The sequence below is a fragment of the Ostrinia nubilalis genome, chromosome 28, assembly GCF_963855985.1.
Source record: "Ostrinia nubilalis chromosome 28, ilOstNubi1.1, whole genome shotgun sequence".
NCBI lineage: Eukaryota > Metazoa > Arthropoda > Insecta > Lepidoptera > Crambidae > Ostrinia > Ostrinia nubilalis.
The window spans coordinates 7,264,525-7,282,827 of record NC_087115.1 but is presented as its reverse complement, the minus strand read 5'-3'; the positions used below and the strand labels follow the sequence as shown (position 1 = coordinate 7,282,827).

Genomic DNA, 18,303 nt, shown 5'->3' with positions numbered 1-18,303 from the left:
ACCCGAACTTTTTGAGACGAATGTTCGCGCTCAAGCATAAGTGATCTTACACCTTTACATTATTTTTTATACTATACAGTCTCAATTTCAAACAGCTAGTTTGTGACTGGAAAACTTCCTGCCAGCGCAATATTATTCAGATTTATGTGCGTATTTTTACAATATTTGTTCAACATTATAAAACTTAAATTATATCTGTCACCGTAAAATTGTAAATTTCGTCAAATTATAAACTGACGTTTGATTACAATGTAACCGAAAAAATGCGTACATGCGGGGACCGGATAGGTTATGTGGGGCTCACGAAGTCAGAAAACACGGCATACCCACTAAAAAGACCCCGGGGTGCTCCGTTATTCGCCTAAAGTGGGAAGGAACTGTGGGATTCCGCCCAAAGCCTTCACTACGACAGTTTGCAATATAACCTAACCCAGCTCACTGTTACTTTACAATCTTACTCGTTATATTATAAACTGACGGAGTTTACAATTTCACGTTGACATTGACATTGTGGATGTCAATGTATGAGACACACACCGGTGTCATATAAAGCCCGAACGCCCCACATCAATGTGAATACACCTTTATTCGTGTTACCAATAAAATGTACAAAATTGTATTTTTTATTTTACTTTTGTTTCTGAACTCACGTTATACAGTACACACTCACTACACAGTTGTGTCAGTGTCATACAAAAGCCGTACGCCCCGCGTACGCCCCACATCAATGTGAACACACCTTTACTTGTGTTACCAATAAAATGTACAAAATTTCATTTTCTCTACTTTTGTCTCTGGACTCATGTTATACAGCACACTCGCTACACAGTTGGGTCAGTGTCATACAAAGGGCGTACGCCCCACATCAATGTGAACACACCTTTACTCGTGATACCAATAAAATGTACAAAATTTTATTTTCTCTACTTTTGTCTCTGGACTCACGTTATACAGTATACACTATACAGTTGTATATTCACATGTATATCCTTCGGAGGTGTTGTGATGTGGTGATGGCGTTACATTGAGGGCATATCTTCTTCGCTTTTAAAGATTGAAGCCAGCAAACCTGAAATAAAACAAGAATATATACTCAACATCAAATAAATCGCACCTTCCGAGACGCGAACTTTAAAGATTTTCTTCTGACACAATCATGGTGCCCCAACAATATTGGTGTTATTTGAAAGCCCAATAAATATCCTTAAAGAAAAACACATTCAATTTCTTAATAAATGATTTACATATACCATAAATGTGACTTGAAAAAAGACCTCACTTTGGGCTCGCCTCTGGGATCAATTGGACCAATTTTTATGGTTATAAAAACAAATAATGATCTCACGTGTCCTCTTTAACCGATGGATAGCGATTAATCCCAACTTAACAGTTTTATAGCCATAAAAGTTGGCTCAAACGTAACTACCTATTTTTTGAAGAAGTGACTCTGGATCCTTCTAAAGACACATTTTTGGGGTAAAAACCTTTCCTTTAATGAAATGAAGTTTAGAACTAGGCTTTTAAATGGTACCAATATAGGTGGGAAGTGGGGATGCATGCGTTTAAAAGTGCTTGTCGCGGGAGGTGCGATTTATTTGACGACAAGTGTAGTATAATGATATTTTGTATAACTATTCCCACCTCTCGTCCCCACCGCTGCAACTCCTGTGTAGCCAGGATCTACAGCTTGACCGCTCAACCCAACAACTGAAGGTCAAGTTTGTCCCGGGGGAAAGTTAAACTGTCATTGGACCCGCAACGAAATTAATCAGAAGAACATAGGAGTTCGAAGTTAAGGTTCGACTTCCTACGTTGCAAAGCGGATGACAGGTGACAAAGGTTTAGTAACTTTTAAGAAAAGATGCACCACGGACAATAAATATCAATTAAGGAGACCTATCTAATAGTGTAAGATCCGAACTAAAGCCCGGTCTGTGAGCACGTAGAATTTTGTCCAATGACCCCAAGCTACCCATCCTTATCGCTCGCGCGTAATTATGTCGCTGTCGCGCTCGCACACTCACTGCGGGCGCCCGTCGCACAGTCGCGACAGCAATATAATTACGCGCGAGCGATAAGGATGGGTAGCTTGGGGTCATTGGACAAAATTCTACGTGCTCGCAGACCAGATTATAGTGGCGATTTTGCATCATCTGTTGATTCAATGAAACGCATTTTAAATCAGTTTTAGCATGTTAAAGAATGTCGCGCTTGGGTTGAAAATTTTCAAGCCAGTCTGCTTGTGACCACATATACACGTGAAACGTCATTCAGGCCGTGAGTACATAATGTAACTCATTTATTTTTTTATCCACAACGAGGAAGCTCTTGGCCTGTATCTCACCTGATGGTAAGTGACGATCAGGCCGAAGATGGAAGCGAGCTTCACCCGGAATCCTCAACCACGGAGGAACTGGCTATCTTACCTCTAACTGCCGGAACACAACAATGCTGTTAACATTGTTGTTATGGCGACAGACTTAGGTAAGATGGTGGTAGCTAGCCAGGCGGACTTAGAACAAGCCCTACCACCAACCAAACCGAAAAGAAAAATCTGCCCCCACTACACCCAACCATAGGTCGCTGGTGCATATCCGGCTCGAAGGACCAATGTAAAGAGCAGGGCTTCTTTATTCTAAAATTATAGGCGCTGATGAATTTCACAATTTTATTGACAACTTTCAAGTAATAGCACATTACACGTTCGTTGCACACATAGACAAGAAGAAAAGTCTTAGTTGCTTAAGTAAAAAATACACATTTTTATTCGATGTTGCCAACAGGAATCGAACCCGGGACCTCTGCGTCTGAAGCAGGTCTTACCACTAGACCACAGAGGCTGTTAAATCATAAATGTCGCGTTAAGACCCGTTTCTTTCTATTTAAGATGATGATGATTATGATAGACAACTGACCTCACAATACACGTGCCAGCATTGTATCGAGACGGCAGGCGACACGTAGGCACCGAGACAGATCAGGCATTTTGACTGAAAGAAAAATAAAAATATTGATTTAGGTCAGCACCAAATAGTGACATCCAAAGTAGCCAAAAAGACTGCAACACGTCTTTGTTACAATTAGAATAAGGTTGAGGTGATATTGGCACATAGCTCGTAGAGACGATGGCCGTTGGGGCAGGCCTGTTCATCTCCGCGAGTTTACATCGAAAACAATACTATTCGACAAGGCCTCACATACGAGCGAACATTGACTCACGCACGCGTATTCTTGTGTATGATGGAAGAAAATAAAGAAAATGCTGTACTAAATAATGTGCAGTATTTAACTGCCTAAATAATAATAAAAACACAGAATGTACTTTTTTAAGTTGCCTCAAGACACTGAGAGGTAAATGAGTAGTTATTTTTTGAGAGGTAAATCATGTATTTCCTCCGCCACTTTCCGCAGTTTGGCACCTCACGTCACATCATTTTACCGAAGTCAGCCCTATAGCTTCGGCGCAGTGCCGATCACTGACGTTTGTCAACAAAATGGTGCTTGACTCTTGAGACAGGCTAAATTACACCATATTGTTTATGACATTGAGCATACATTTTTTTAAATACCTTCGCGAAGAAAAACTTCTGTACGTAGTACTTATTATTATTCTGTGCCCAAAGTAGCCAAAAAAATTGTCGAACACGTCTTTGTTACAATGAGGGCTATCGTTTTAGCGCTCACCAGTTAGCGCCACTGTAGAGTAAGGTCCTGTCACTTGCTAGTAGCGAAGACAGTGGCGCCAACTTGTGAGCGCTAAAGTGGTAGGAGGACTATCGCATTTGCACTCATCAAGATGGCGCCACTGTAGAGTAAGGTCCTGTCAATCGCCAGGGGTGCCAACTGTTAAGTAAAAAAACGATAGCCCTCATTAGAATAAGGTTGAGGTGATATTGGCACATAGCTCGTAGAGACGATGGCCGTTGGGGCAGGAAAGTTCTCGAGTGGCGACCACGGGCTGGAAGACGTAGCGTGGGCAGGCCTCCTACTAGGTGGACCGACGATCTGGTAAAGGTCGCGGGAAGAGCCTGGATGGGAGCGGCGCAAGACTGATCATTGTGGAAATCCTTGGGGGAGGCCTTTGTCCAGCAGTGGACGTCATTTGGCTGAAACGACGAGGTGATATTGATATTTTTTAAACAAAGGTGTTTATGGCGTATGGAGCCTTCACATGTCTTATAATCTTTTTACCCTATCAGCGCTTCGAGACCAACATTTGGCAAGTGCTGAGAAGAAGCGCCGCAACAAACTCAGTCACCACTGTCTGCATGTGGTTGAACCGTTGAAATAAATATCTTAATATTAATAATACCCTAGAATTCCAGGAAATCAAAAACAGCGTATAGGCGCGATTGGTCCAATTCGCAATTGGTCCAATCGTGAAAAATTTACAAATTCGCTATTACTCCAATTCGCTATTGGTCCAATTCGTGATTTGTCCAATTCGCTATTGGTCCAATTCGCTATTGGTCCAAAATAAAAGGATATCCAAAATAAAAAAATAAGGAGGTTAATCAACTTTTACTACTATATGCAGAAAAAAGCGAATTGGTCCAATAGCCAATTGGCCTAATAGCGAATACTACAAGATACCGTCCGAGCCAAACACTGGGCACACAATGCTTCCGATGCCAAGCATTTATTTTTTTCCAATTGCGAATTGGACCAATCGCGCCTAAACGCCAAAAACGTTAACAGCACCTTGTATAAATAAATTTAAATATTTCTCACCTCTGAAGCTCCATTCTGTTTCTTCTCCAATTCTTTTATTTTCGCTTTCAAAGCTTGTATTCTTGTCTGAAAGAAAAAGTCATTTTATTTATCAAACTGCAAAATATTCAATGTGCGCGAGTTAACTATGCACAGCGACAAGCGACATCTATTGTCATGTTTGTAAACTAATTGCCTTGGGAGATTTTCACAATTGTTCAATTTCTGATTCGATCTTGTAAAGAAACACTGAGCATAGCCCTCTCCATAGCACGCTGTGTAAATTTTGACTTATTTATAAGGCCTATATTGAGAGGCCACGTTTCCGAGCCGTACCAGTGATGATGATATCATCATCACTAGTAACACACACTGAAGACTATGCTTCTATAATAAATATAAATAAATAAATAAAATACATGGCCTGGGCCCCGATTGTGCTAATTTATAATGTCTCCAATACATTCGCGTTTCATCTCTAGGCCACACCAAATTCACATTCCATTTTCATTCCAGCTGATGTACAATTCGGTATCGCGGTAAAGTTCACGCGCAAACAAAGACGAAACAACGGATTAAAGTACTTTCCATTAAAAGTCCGAACACCTTATTTTTTCACTAAAACACAGCAAATGTTCGTGAAGCGTTTGACTTGCGTTTGAGATAAAGTAGCTTTCAGTCAGCTTTTACACAAAGACGCAAATTGCGTTCCGTTCCGTTACAGCTTCGTTTTAACTAGCTGTCAAAGCGACACCGCGATACGAATTAGTGCAAACAGCTGAATTTCGTTCGTCGATGACTTGACGATGGTGGTGCTTACCTCAGCGCTGGCCATGACCATCCCGTTGTGTTTGGAGGCCTCTTTGGGTGTTTAGGCGCGATTGGTCCAATTACGAATTGTACCAATCGCGAATTGGATCAATTGCGAATTGGACCAATCGCGCCTAAACGCTCTTTGGGCTCCATCGGTGGCTCCTCCGTGTCCCTTAATGAGCTGACGATGGATGCTTACCTCAGCGCTGGCCATGACCATCCCGTTGTGTTTGGAGGCCCTTCATACTCCGTCGGTGACTCCTCCGTGTTACTTAATGACCTGACGATGGTGGTGCTTACCTCAGCGCTGGCCATGACCATCCCGTTGTGTTTGGAGGCTCTTCGGGCTCCGTCAGTGGCTCCTTCGTGTCCCTTAATGACCTGACGACGGATGCTTACCTCAGCGCTGGCCATGACCATCCCGTTGTGTTTGGAGCCGTCTTTGGGCTCCGTCGGTGGCTCCTCCGTGTCCCTTAATGACCTGACTATGGTAATGCTTACCTCAGCGCTGGCCATGACCATTCCGTTGTGTTTGGAGCCGTCTTTGGGCTCCGTCGGTGGCTCCTCCGTGTCCCTTAATGACCTGACTATGGTGGTGCTTACCTCAGCGCTGGCCATGACCATTCCGTTGTGTTTGGAGCCGTCTTTGGGCTCCGTCGGTGGCTCCTCCGTGTCCCTTAATGACCTGACGACGGATGCTTACCTCAGCGCTGGCCATGACCATCCCGTTGTGTTTGGAGGCTCTTCGGGCTCCGTCGGTGGCTCCTCCGTGTCCCTTAATGACCTGACGATGGTGGTGCTTACCTCAGCGCTGGCCATGACCATTCCGTTGTGTTTGGAGCCGTCTTTGGGCTCCGTCGGTGGCTCCTCCGTGTCCCTTAATGACCTGACGATGGTGGTGCTTACCTCAGCGCTGGCCATGACCATTCCGTTGTGTTTGGAGGCTCTTTGGGCTCCGTCGGTGGCTCCTCCGTGTCCCTTAATGACCTGACTATGGTGGTGCTTACCTCAGCGCTGGCCATGACCATCCCGTTGTGTTTGGAGGCCTCTTTGGGTGTTTAGGCGCGATTGGTCCAATTACGAATTGTACCAATCGCGAATTGGATCAATAGCGAATTGGACCAATCGCGAATTGGACTAATCGCGAATTTGTGATTTTTTTACGATTGGCCCAATTGCGAATTGGACCAATCGCGCCTAAACGCTCTTTGGGCTCTATCGGTGGCTCCTCCGTGTCCCTTAATGACCTGACGACGGATGCTTACCTCAGCGCTGGCCATGACCATCCCGTTGTGTTTGGAGCCGTCTTTGGGCTCCGTCGGTGGCTCGTCTTCCGTCTCCGCTGGGGGAGGTTCCTCTGACGTTGGTTCTTCTGGTGCGGGGATTTCTGACTGGAATATACAAAAAAAATTCATTTTAAAGCTTTGTTCCGTCCTAAAGCCCGGTCTGTGAGCACGTAGAATTTTGTCCAATGACCCCAAGCTACCCATCCTTATCGCTCGCGCGTAATTATATTGCTGTCGCGACTGTACGACGGGCGCCCGCAGTGAGTGTGCGAGAATTGAATTTTAGTTTTCGACAACTTTTTATTTCGGCATTTGTTGAATTTTTGGTTGACAAACTTCACGATTTTGGAGCGGGCTCCGAACTTAAATATTACCTACAGTGGGTAAGAGACAGGCAAACAACAATTTATGAATTAAAGTTTGGGGTGTTGTTTTAGAATATGAATCACAAGTGATGGAATATATCTGTATTTTCGACAACTTACATCAGGTGCTATCCTGGACGGGGAGTATTGGGGAGGTCCGTAGAGTTCTGTGTCTTCATCGCCATCTACCACCTGCAAATATGCATGTATATTTATTTATTTAAAACTTATATGCACATAAATCACAGTAGATAAGAGGACTATGTCCGTCAGTGTACGTCATTTGGCTGAAACGAACGTGTATACTTATGAGTTGGCAGAAACGACTCACCAGCGTGGTCGTGCGTTTCACACCCTTTTTATAATGGCGCACGCGTTTTTGCCTGTTGCGAGTATAAATGAGGGTGATGGAGTTGACCACATGACCGGCTTTTGGGATTAAATGTCCGGCCAAATTAAACACCGAGTCCGGCTTTTGGGTTTTTTGGACCTGGCAACCCTATGCACGCAGTCTAATCTAACTTGCCAGCGCGTTGTCGTGCGATGCGCGTCGCACTGTGGTTGAAATGAGGGCTATCGTTTTTATACTTAACAGTTGGCACCCCTGGCGATTGACAGGACCTTACTCTACAGTGGCGCCATCTTGATGAGTGCAAATGCGATAGTCCTCCTACCACTTCAGCGCTCACCAGTTGGCGCCACTGTCTTCGCTACTAGCAAGTGACAGGACCTTACTCTACAGTGGCGCTAACTGGTGAGCGCTAAAACGATAGCCTTCATTCGTACCCAGCTTCTGGCTTAGGGTGGGGAAACAAGTCAAACCTGTGCCCGTACCCACTCATGAATGGTCTGGTGCCTGCAACAGGATTTTGGGCGTACCATGACATGTCAGGAGCCACGCCTCTCCTAAAAAATTACCCTAGATACGCCTACCCTAGCCGCGCGTCTCTCTCTAACTTACCAGCGCGTGTTCGGGTGATGCGCGTCTCTCTCTAACTCACCAGCGCACAGCGCACTCTCTCTCTCTAACTTACTAGCGCGTGTTCGTGTGATGCGCGTCTCTCTCTAACTCACCAGCGCACAGCGCACTCTCTCTCTCTCTAACTTACCAGCGCGTGTTCGTGTGATGCGCGTCTCTCTCTAACTTACCAGCGCACAGCGCACTCTCTCTCTCTAACTTACCAGCGCGTGTTCGTGTGATGCGCGTCTCTCTCTAACTTACCAGCGCACAGCGCACTCTCTCTCTCTCACTTACCAGCGCGTGGTCGTGCGACGCGCGCCGCACAGTAGTGGCGGCGCGTGCTTCTGAATCCTGGAACGCACTGGTACTCCGCGCCGAAGCCGCTTGGCGAGTGACTACAAGCTAGTGCCAATCAACAACCAACAGATGGCGTTCACACACACAATGCCTAGCACACGCTACCGCGCCTACAATCCTGCATCGCGGTATCGAAGTTTTTTACCCCGCCTAGTATAAATAGAAAAACCAAGATGGTGTAAATTGGATCAGTCTTACTGTGGTCGAATACGGTCACGCGTTGCAAATGTCACTAACGCGCGTCAATAGTGCTGTCAAAAAGTCGCTGGGGACTATAAATTGACAGAAGCGCACTATCTCTCTCTCTCTCTCTCTCCAAGTGTTCATAAAGAGCGAGATTCACTTACCTTACTAATGAGTGGTCGTGCGTTGCACGCATTAACTGTGGTGACGCGCGTCTCTCTCTAAGTTTAGCGCGTGTTCGTGCGATGCGCGTCGCACGGTTTTGACGGCGTTGTAGTCTTACATTGCAATAGACAGTAGCATTGCAGTAGTGTCTGTTCTGTGCGAGTGTCTATAGTCTGGTCTGTGAGCACGTAGAATTTTGTTCAATGACCCCAAGCTACCCATCCTTACACTCACTGCGGGCGCCCGTCGCACAGCCGCGACAGTTATACAGGGTGGAAACGTTAAGTGATCTCACTCGATTATTTCTAAACTATACAAGATATCGAAAAACTAATTACTGATTCTGAAAGTGCTTCACAAGCTCTTTCAAACGGTACCAATAATAGGTTACATAATAAACTGGATCTATCCGAAAATTAAATGTTTTCAGCCTCCATACTAAATGTATGCCAGTCAAACAAAATTAGAAGTATTAATTTTTTTTATTAAACAATAAACACTTAAAATGAACTCGTAAATTGCATTCTTATTTAAAATTATTCATAGAAAACATTGGTTTTAGGCTTTACTTGCTATAATATTATCAAGACATGAGTGCCATGACTGTGGCTGTACTAAATTTATGGAAGCTGGAAACACTGAATTTTAGGATGGATCCAGTTAATTTTGTAACCTATTATTGGTATCGTTGGATAGAGCTCGTGAAGCACTTTCAGGATCAGTTACCAGTTTTTGAATATCTTGTATAGTTTTTAATATGATGTGGTTTTACTAAATGTATGGAAGCTGAAAACAATTAATTTTCGGATAGATCCAGTTAATTCTGTAACTTATTATTGGTACCGTTGGATAGAGCTCGTGAAGCACTTTCAGGATCAGTAACCAGTTTTTCGATATCTTGTATAGTTTAGAAATAATCGAATGAGATCACTTATCGTTTCCACCCTGTATAATTACGCGCGAGCGATAAGGATGGGTAGCTTGGGGTCATTGGACAAAATTCTTCGTGCTCACAGACCGAGCTTTAGAGATGCGTGCACTCCCTCTCTCTCTCTCTCTGTCTCTCTAACTTACCAGCGCGTGGTCGTGCGACGCGCGTCGTACAGTAGTGGCGGCGCGTGCTTCTGAATCTTGGAGCGCTAAAAAGTCATCTTGGCCTATAAGTTGGTAGAAGCGACTTACCAACCAATGCGTGATCGTGCTGCTATGGCACGCCTTGTGGTAGAGCGCTCTCTCTCTCTCTCACTTACCAGCGCACAGCGCACTCTCTCTCTCTCTCACTCACCAGCGCACTCTCTCTCTCTCACTCACCAGCGCACTCTCTCTCTCTCACTCACCAGCGCACAGCGCACTCTCTCTCTCTCACTCACCAGCGCACTCTCTCTCTCTCACTCACCAGCGCACTCTCTCTCTCTCACTCACCAGCGCACTCTCTCTCTCTCACTCACCAGCGCACTCTCTCTCTCTCACTCACCAGCGCACAGCGCACTCTCTCTCTCTCACTCACCAGCGCACAGCGCACTCTCTCTCTCTCACTCACCAGCGCACTCTCTCTCTCTCTCACTCACCAGCGCACTCTCTCTCTCTCACTCACCAGCGCACTCTCTCTCTCTCACTCACCAGCGCACAGCGCACTCTCTCTCTCTCACTCACCAGCGCACTCTCTCTCTCTCACTCACCAGCGCAGAGCGCTCTCTCTCTCACTCACCAGCGCACAGCGCACTCTCTCTCTCTCACTCACCAGCGCACAGCGCACTCTCTCTCTCTCACTCACCAGCGCACAGCGCACTCTCTCTCTCTCACTCACCAGCGCACTCTCTCTCTCTCACTCACCAGCGCAGAGCGCTCTCTCTCTCACTCACCAGCGCACAGCGCACTCTCTCTCTCTCACTCACCAGCGCACAGCGCACTCTCTCTCTCTCACTCACCAGCGCACAGCGCACTCTCTCTCTCTCACTCACCAGCGCACAGCGCACTCTCTCTCTCTCACTCACCAGCACACAGCGCACTCTCTCTCTCTCACTCACCAGCGCACAGCGCACTCTCTCTCTCTCACTCACCAGCGCAGAGCGCTCTCTCTCTCACTCACCAGCGCACAGCGCACTCTCTCTCTCTCACTTACCAGTGCGTGGTCGTGCGACGCGCGTCGTACAGTAGTGGCGGCGCGTGCTTCCGAATCTTGGAGCGCAGCGGCGCGCACACGCCACGATCCGCACCACTGGTACTCCGCGCCGAAACCGCTTGGCGAGTCGTTCTGCGGACAAATGGCCCACTTATTAGTAGGGCAAAGTTTTTTAAAGTAAAGCCGGGTCTTTTTTTTTTATACACAACGAGGAAGCTCTTGGCCTGTATCTCACCTGATGGTAAGTGATGATCAGGCCAAAGGTGGAAGCGAGCTTCACCCGGAATCCTCAACCATGGAGGAACTGGCTATCTTACGTCTAACTGCCGGAACACAACAATGCTGTTAACATTGTTGTTATGGCGACAGACTTAGGTAAGATGGTGGTAGCTAGCCAGGCGGACTTAGAACAAACCGAACAGAAAAATCTGCACCCACTGGGAATCGAACCCGGGATGTCTGCGTCTGAAACAGGTGGTCTTACCACTAGACCACAGAGGCGGTCTCCAGCGACTGTTTTGCCCTACACAATCAACAAAAACATGTCAGCATTAAACATTTTTCGTCGCAATTTATTTGTTGAATGTTAGGGCAAAACACGCGCTGGAGAACCGGATTTAAGTCACAAACTCCCAGGGCCAGTGAATAAATCAATAAAAATACTATAATAACCTATGTAAAGTCAAGCATAAAATGTTCTTAGAATACTCTTTTTTATGAATAAACCATTTACTCTTATTTTTTGTGATTGGATGAACCTATGTACTAGAAAATCAGCAGGAAGGTGCTGGATGCAGGCCGCTGCCAACCGGGCGATGTGGAAGTCATTGGGGGAGGCCTATGTTCAGCAGTGGACGTCCTGTGGCCGAAATGATGATGACTAGAAAATCTGATGTTTGGGGCTCATAAGTGACACCATGATGTTCGATGTTTTAAATAATACTATCTTTAAAAAAAATTTACATCGCAAAACCGAGTTTATATGCGAGCGTCAAGACTCCATAACCAGCATGGGGAGTGTAGATCAAACCCTATTTGCATCTCGTGCTCTTCCAGTGAAGACTAAGGCTGGTTTTAGAGTCAAGCTGACGCACGCTGACCGTCAGCGCTGACAGCCGAAATGTATGAAGCGTCGGCGCCGAGCGATCAGCGTCACTCAGGAACGTTCCCTTCAATTACATACATATTGATCTGTCACAGCGCCGACGATCAGTGAGCGGTCAGCGCGATTCTAAAACCGGCCTAAATGATGATGACCCTCACCTCAACGTCAATGCTGCTTTCCTCCGAGCTCGTATCAGGCACGTCCTCATCCATCACCGATTTTTCTGTTCCATGTCCGCCTGGCTAGCTACCACCATCTTACCTAATTCTGTCGCCATAACAACAATGTTAACAGCATTGTTGTGTTCCGGCAGTTAGAGGTAAGGTAGCCAGTTCCTCCGTGGTTGAGGATTCTGGGTGAAGCTCGCTTCCACCTTCGGCCTGATTATCACTTACCATCAGGTGAGATACAGGCCAAGAGCTTCCTCGTTGTGGATAATAAAAAAAAATCTCGGCTGGGCAGCGTTTGGGAAGCTACATAGCATCTTTTCGTCCAAAATACCTCAATGCCTCAAGGCGAAAGTCTGTAACCAGTGATGACATACGGCTCCGAAACGTGGCCTCTCACTATATGCCTCATAAAGAAGCTCAAAGTTGCACAGCGTGCTATGGACGTTGGTAACGTAGCGTTGCAGATGGAAAATTCGCTAATAACTATGACAATCGATGATGATCCTTACCTCAACGTCAATGCTGCCTTCCTCCGAGCTTGTATCAGGAACATCTTCATCCATGACCGCCCCAGTCCGCTTCAGACACCGTAACGCGTGTCTTTGTAACCGGGACGTTGGTAGCGTAGCGTTGCAGACGGGACATTCTCCTTGCTGGGGAGGCGGGGTGCTTCGCCTTCGGGCTCGGAGTCGGCGGAGGCGGTTGGAGTGAACCCGCTGGAAATCAGGCTATGGTAAGCAGAGAGCTGCGGTGAATATGAGTGATGAAGTGGTAGTCGAGTGATATAATTACGCGCGAGCGATAAGGATGGGTAGCTTGGGGTCATTGGACAAAATTCTACGTGCTCACAGACCAGGCTTTAGAAGTAAGGTGTAGAATTGGAAATGATAGAGTTGCAGTTGAATCCCGATTATCCGGATCAATTAAAACCAGGGGTATTCCGCATAATCGATTTCAAAGTAAAATCAAACAATAATTAACTTTTTACTGTAGAAAGGGTTCTTCATAACATCATTCAGAACAGTGGGTGAACCCTTTTTTATTAACAATGAACCAAGAAGATGTCTGAACGTGTTACGATGGTGGTGCCGAGGGCTTATTCCACTATTCCCCGTTAACGCCAAATTGGAGCTTATAATGGGGAATAATGAACTAAAAAGTTCATTATTCCCCATTACTTTAAAAATAAAATCCTAATATAACGGGGATTAATGAACTTTTTAGTTCATTATTCCCCATTATAAGCTCCAATTTGGCGTTAACGGGAAATAGTGAACAAAAAGTTCGCTAATCTAATAGTGGAATAAGCCGCGCCAAGCCATATCACTGGTGGCATTGATGGGTCTAGGCACTAAATAGGTTAATAGAGCTGTAAAGAATGAGTCCGGATAATCGTAGTCCGGATAATCAAGATTCTACTGCATTGTAAATCATGGTTGTTGTTGATGAGTAAAAATATTGGTTACTTCAGTTCTAGGGGGCAACTAACTAGCAAAAAAACAAACAAGATTAAAGCCCGTATTCACAAACATTGCGCGCACTCAAAGTGCGCGAGGACGCACAGGATGACACATGAACCAATCACAGAGCTCTATTCAACGCTGTGTGTTCGATTTTCAGCATTGTTTGTGAATACGGTAAACAACATTATTCGACAAAACAATGATAGATATAGTTACTGATGTTTATTTATTTTTAGTTAGCTGCAAAATAGTTAGCTCAATTCCAATATTTTTTTGTTGAGCCAAAGTTGCCCTCTAGTGCTATAGTAACCCACATCTATAGTAGCACAAAGTTCATTTCAAATTGCATAGTTCCCACCACCAATCAATTTGACATAATTCTTGTGATATTGTGTAAATTCCCTATTTAAAGCAAATATAATGTGCATCTGTATGATGAACTATTAAAATGAAATGCATCATTAAAAATTTTGCAGCAAAAAGATTTATTTTGTTATTTGCGATTCTTGGTTGAAATATTGGATGCAATATTTGGTGTCTGTAGCCTTTGGTTGAAAATTTTAAGTCCCAGAAGTGGTAAGATAAGATAAATTTATTGAATAAAAACTTAGCCTAAATACAAGAAACTTAAATGGGTCTATGAAAGTAGTGGTGTTAATTAAGGTAGTATACCTAAACTAAGCAAAAATGTTTGCCTGTGTTTTAGGTATCCATACTTATTATGTAATGGTGAATAAATTTGAAAGAAAAAAAATTTTTATTAGTATTTTTTTTCACTCTAAAATAGATTTTTAGGCCACCCACATTGCCCCTAAGGGTATACTCCATCTTGCCCCTAACCCTACCCTCTGGCCCATTATTTACAAGGTGTTTTTTAATGTCTTCAGAATTCAGAGACAGAAAAATTAAATGCAACACAATAACCCTTTGGAACACAAAGATTATACATAAAGTATCAGTAATTTATCTAAAATTCCTTGTGTATGGCCTCAAATCTAATTGGGACATTATGAAAGTAATGAAAATGAATTAAATTATAATATTTACAAAACTAACCTGGTACACATCACTGCCTGGACACCCAGAGACATCGATTTCCTGGTCATCCTGCACATCAGAACTGGTACTCGACCCAGGTATCGCTAGACTTGACTGAGTCGCACTAAGTTTCCTTTTAGTTCCACCTCCAGACAACTTTTGTAATCTCTCAACTTCCAAAGACAAATGACTATCTAACTCCCCCTGCCGTATTGTACAACTGCATACAGGACAATTCGGCAATTCCGACACCTTTTTTCTATTTCTAACACAATTCAAAATAATACTTTCATCGTATACGCTCCCAAACGACGTATTCGGCGCGTTGTTCAACGAATTTGAGCCCCCATCCATATTATTATACAGAAGTATAGGTAACATCTCAGATTTGTTATTGTCGGGACCCTACAATAAATCTGCCGACATCACAACAATTATAACATAAAAACAACATTTATGCACACTAATCGACAGGTAGAACTTCCACTTATCCGACACAACTTATCTTGCAATAATTTTTGGCCTAATACGAGTAATTAAAGCAATTAAAGCAAACAAAACAATTAAATAGATCGCTTCACACAACTTTTTTTTGACGATTGCAATTTAATGACATTTCGTCAACGACAAATATTTTACTAGTTTTTACATGAGCGTTATTTTTTTTTACTTAGCGTCGTTTTTCATACTTGTCAGCATAGAGAAAAGTAATACATAGGAAACTTGTCAGTTTCCTATTCGACCACGATATAAAAATTTGAAAAATACGTGTGCTAAGAACACGCCGCGACCAATCACATAGCGTTTAGTTCACCGTCAACTTGTAAAAATGTCACAGGAATTTTTGTAGTAAATTACGTTTTGTTCTATTAAAATTTGAAAATGTTTTCTTCTTTCATTTTAATATTTTTAGAAGAAAATGCAATGAATGATGAGAAAAATTATTAGCCCTCCAAACGAACTCTAGAGTGTATCTAATTAGTCATATGAAAAGAATAAAATCCTACAAGTTTATTAAAACAAACCTAAAGTAGTAGATAAATAGCATGGGAAACGATGAACTTAAACTGCAAACTAAAGTTGGTTTTTTACAGAGGAATAAGGTGGAATGAGGATTCTTTTAGCCCAATAAATATACAGGGTGGAAACGATAAGTGATCTCACTCGATTATTTCTAAACTAAACAAGATATCGAAAATCTGGTTACTGATCCTGAAAGTGCTTCACAAGCTCTTTCAAACGGCACCAATAATAGGTTACTGAATAAACTGGAACCCATGACTGGAACTATCCCAAAATTCAATGTTTCCAGCTTCCATACTAAATGTATGGCGATGACACAATATTAGAAGTGTAATTTATTTTTGGTTAATTAATAAACTTAAAAAGTCGGTTAAATAAACTTGTAACTTGCATCTTATTTAAAATTATTTGTGAAATACATTACTTTTAGGTTTTACTTGCTGTAAAATTATCAAGAGATGAGTGCAATGACTGTGATAGTACAAAATGTATGGAAGATGGAAACATTGAATTTTAGGATAGATCCAGTTTATTCTGCAACTTGATATTGATACCGTTGGATAGAGCTCGTGAAGCACTTTTAGGAACAGTAACCAGTTTTACGATATCTTGTGTAGTTTTTAAAATTATGTAACTTTACCAAATGTATGGAAGCTGGAAACATTGAATTTTCGGATAGTTACAGATCATTCTGAAACCTATTATTAGCATCGTTTGAAAGAGCTCGTGAAGCACTTTCAGGATCAGTAACCAGTTTTTCGATATCTTGTATAGTTTAGAAATAATCGGGTGAGATCACTTATCGTTTCCACCCTGTATATGGAATAAATCTTTTGCCAGTACTTGGCTTTCACTGGTCGAGTTGTTCTGGCAGAATGAAGCTGTAGATCTTGGTTGACATTTCTGTGGTGGGAACGAAAAGTGGGAAGGGTCCAGCCCACAAGCCTTCCTAGACAAGTGGTATTTTTTGATCGCAGAAGTTTTTAAATAAGTAAATAAAATAATTAAACAATTTTATAAACATTTATTTAACGTTTTTATGAGTATAATCTTAATGTAAGTGCGTGAATATAAATCTACGTGCTCTTAGTTCTTAACCTTCCTATACCCGCGCGTTGGTCTCTCAGACCGACGAACTAATAATTCAAAGTTTTTTCAAAAAGTATTAACTCTATGACTTTGCGGTTTTTAGTAGCTTCATGATTTGTGGCCTGCCATTGTTTAGTGTTGGGCGATCGCTGCTACCAAGTGTATGTGTGTCACTTTTTGCTGTTATTCGGTCTATGAGACCGACGCGGGTATACGTGTAACTACTTCAGGTATGTTACTATTGTTTTATTTTACAATATTACTCAATAAAATGCATTGTCATATTTTAGTGGCGTTTCATATCAATTAAGTATTACTGTATTTTATTATTATTAATTTGTTTTAACCATTTTTGTCGTCATAATGAACGAAGAAAGTATAAGGGCGCTGTTAGAATGTGAAGATTCGGACTTCAACTATGATGACCAGAGTGACAGTGATGAGGTGGTGGATGATTTAGAAGTGCAGGAGAAGAACACCGATTCCGAGCAAAAGGGCGATTTGTCACATGCAAAAAGTATTTTTGTCATTATACGAGCATGAAGTTATGGTATGTTCCGGTTATTATTCCACTGAAACCACTAGTGATAAATACTGTTTTGTTCTTTTATATTACTAAGGATACTTCCATTTATTATATTTTATAGTAATTTTTTAGGCTTCAAAAGAAAAAAAGTTTATTTTTGTTATTAAATTTAGACTGATGTAAAATTTTGTTTAAATTTTAAGTCTGATTTAATTTGTTTTAATTTTTTTATGCAATTAATACCTTAACGTATAATTTAAAGCAAATTATAGTACAATACAGTACACAATTATACTATAAAACAAGAGCTCAACTTTCGGTCTGAGAGACCGTGCGCGGGTATATGTGTAATGCTTTTTGGCGCGGGTATACGAAGGTTAATGGTTAATTTTAAGTTTGTCTTATATGTATATTTTTATATCTAACATCGTAATTATCAAAAAGTTTTTTATACTATTAGTCTGGTCTGTGAGCACGTAGAATTTTGTCCAATGACCCCAAGCTACCCATCCTTATCGCTCGCGCGTAATTATATTGCTGGCGCGACTGTGCGACGGGCGCCCGCAGTGAGTGTGCGAGCGCGACAGCAACATAATTACGCGCGAGCGAAAAGGATGGGTAGCTTGGGGTCATTGGACAAAATTCTACGTGCTCACGGACCAGGCTTTAACACTTTATAATCATTACATGGTCAAGTTTGATTAAGGGGGCGTCCATTAATTACGTGAGACAATTTTGCCAATTTTTCAACCCCCCCGCCCCCCTTGGTGAGATTTGGTGAGATTTTTCTAGACCCCCTCCCCCTCCCCACAATCTCACGTGAGATTTCTTAAAATACATATTTGCAATGTAAAGGGTAATTCGATTACGATTTAATGTACAAAAAAACAGTTTCTTCTAATTTATTTATTGTTTTGACGGTTTAGA

At 42.8% G+C, this 18,303-nt stretch overlaps 2 protein-coding genes and 1 long non-coding RNA gene across 3 annotated transcripts; all 3 read right to left on the bottom strand.

Moving 5' to 3' along the window:
• Positions 1–263: 263 nt before the first annotated feature.
• On the bottom strand, positions 264–6,141 carry LOC135085235 (E3 ubiquitin-protein ligase Rnf220-like). Its single transcript, XM_063979991.1, has 4 exons — positions 5,923–6,141; positions 4,732–4,797; positions 2,916–2,990; positions 264–1,069 (listed from the first exon to the last, which is right to left on the bottom strand). The coding sequence occupies exons 1-4, from the start codon at positions 6,139–6,141 to the stop codon at positions 977–979; spliced, it is 453 nt and encodes a 150-aa protein (XP_063836061.1). The 3' UTR covers positions 264–976.
• Positions 6,142–6,786: 645 nt separating this feature from the next.
• LOC135085266 (uncharacterized) lies at positions 6,787–9,971 on the bottom strand. Its single transcript, XR_010260054.1, has 3 exons — positions 9,915–9,971; positions 7,295–7,366; positions 6,787–6,914 (listed from the first exon to the last, which is right to left on the bottom strand). It is a non-coding gene; the product is annotated as an uncharacterized LOC135085266 (long non-coding RNA).
• A 925-nt stretch (positions 9,972–10,896) lies between these two features.
• Positions 10,897–15,403, bottom strand: LOC135085234 (E3 ubiquitin-protein ligase RNF220-like). Its single transcript, XM_063979989.1, has 3 exons — positions 14,757–15,403; positions 12,747–12,953; positions 10,897–11,094 (listed from the first exon to the last, which is right to left on the bottom strand). The coding sequence occupies exons 1-3, from the start codon at positions 15,117–15,119 to the stop codon at positions 10,897–10,899; spliced, it is 768 nt and encodes a 255-aa protein (XP_063836059.1). The 5' UTR covers positions 15,120–15,403.
• Between the last annotated feature and the right edge of the window lie 2,900 nt (positions 15,404–18,303).

Coding starts and splice junctions, on each gene's coding strand:
- LOC135085235 (XM_063979991.1), bottom strand. CDS start 6,141: ATGGCCAGCGCTGAGGTAAGCACCACCATAGTCAGGTCATTAAGGGAC. Junction 4,798..5,922: donor TGGTCATGGCCAGCGCTGAG/GTAAGCATCCGT, acceptor TTTTTCTTTCAG/ACAAGAATACAAGCTTTGAA. Junction 1,070..2,915: donor GCTGGCACGTGTATTGTGAG/GTCAGTTGTCTA, acceptor GTTTTATTTCAG/GTTTGCTGGCTTCAATCTTT.
- LOC135085234 (XM_063979989.1), bottom strand. CDS start 15,119: ATGTTACCTATACTTCTGTATAATAATATGGATGGGGGCTCAAATTCG. Junction 12,954..14,756: donor CAGGCAGTGATGTGTACCAG/GTTAGTTTTGTA, acceptor CCTGATTTCCAG/CGGGTTCACTCCAACCGCCT. Junction 11,095..12,746: donor AAGGCAGCATTGACGTTGAG/GTAAGGATCATC, acceptor ATTTGTCCGCAG/AACGACTCGCCAAGCGGTTT.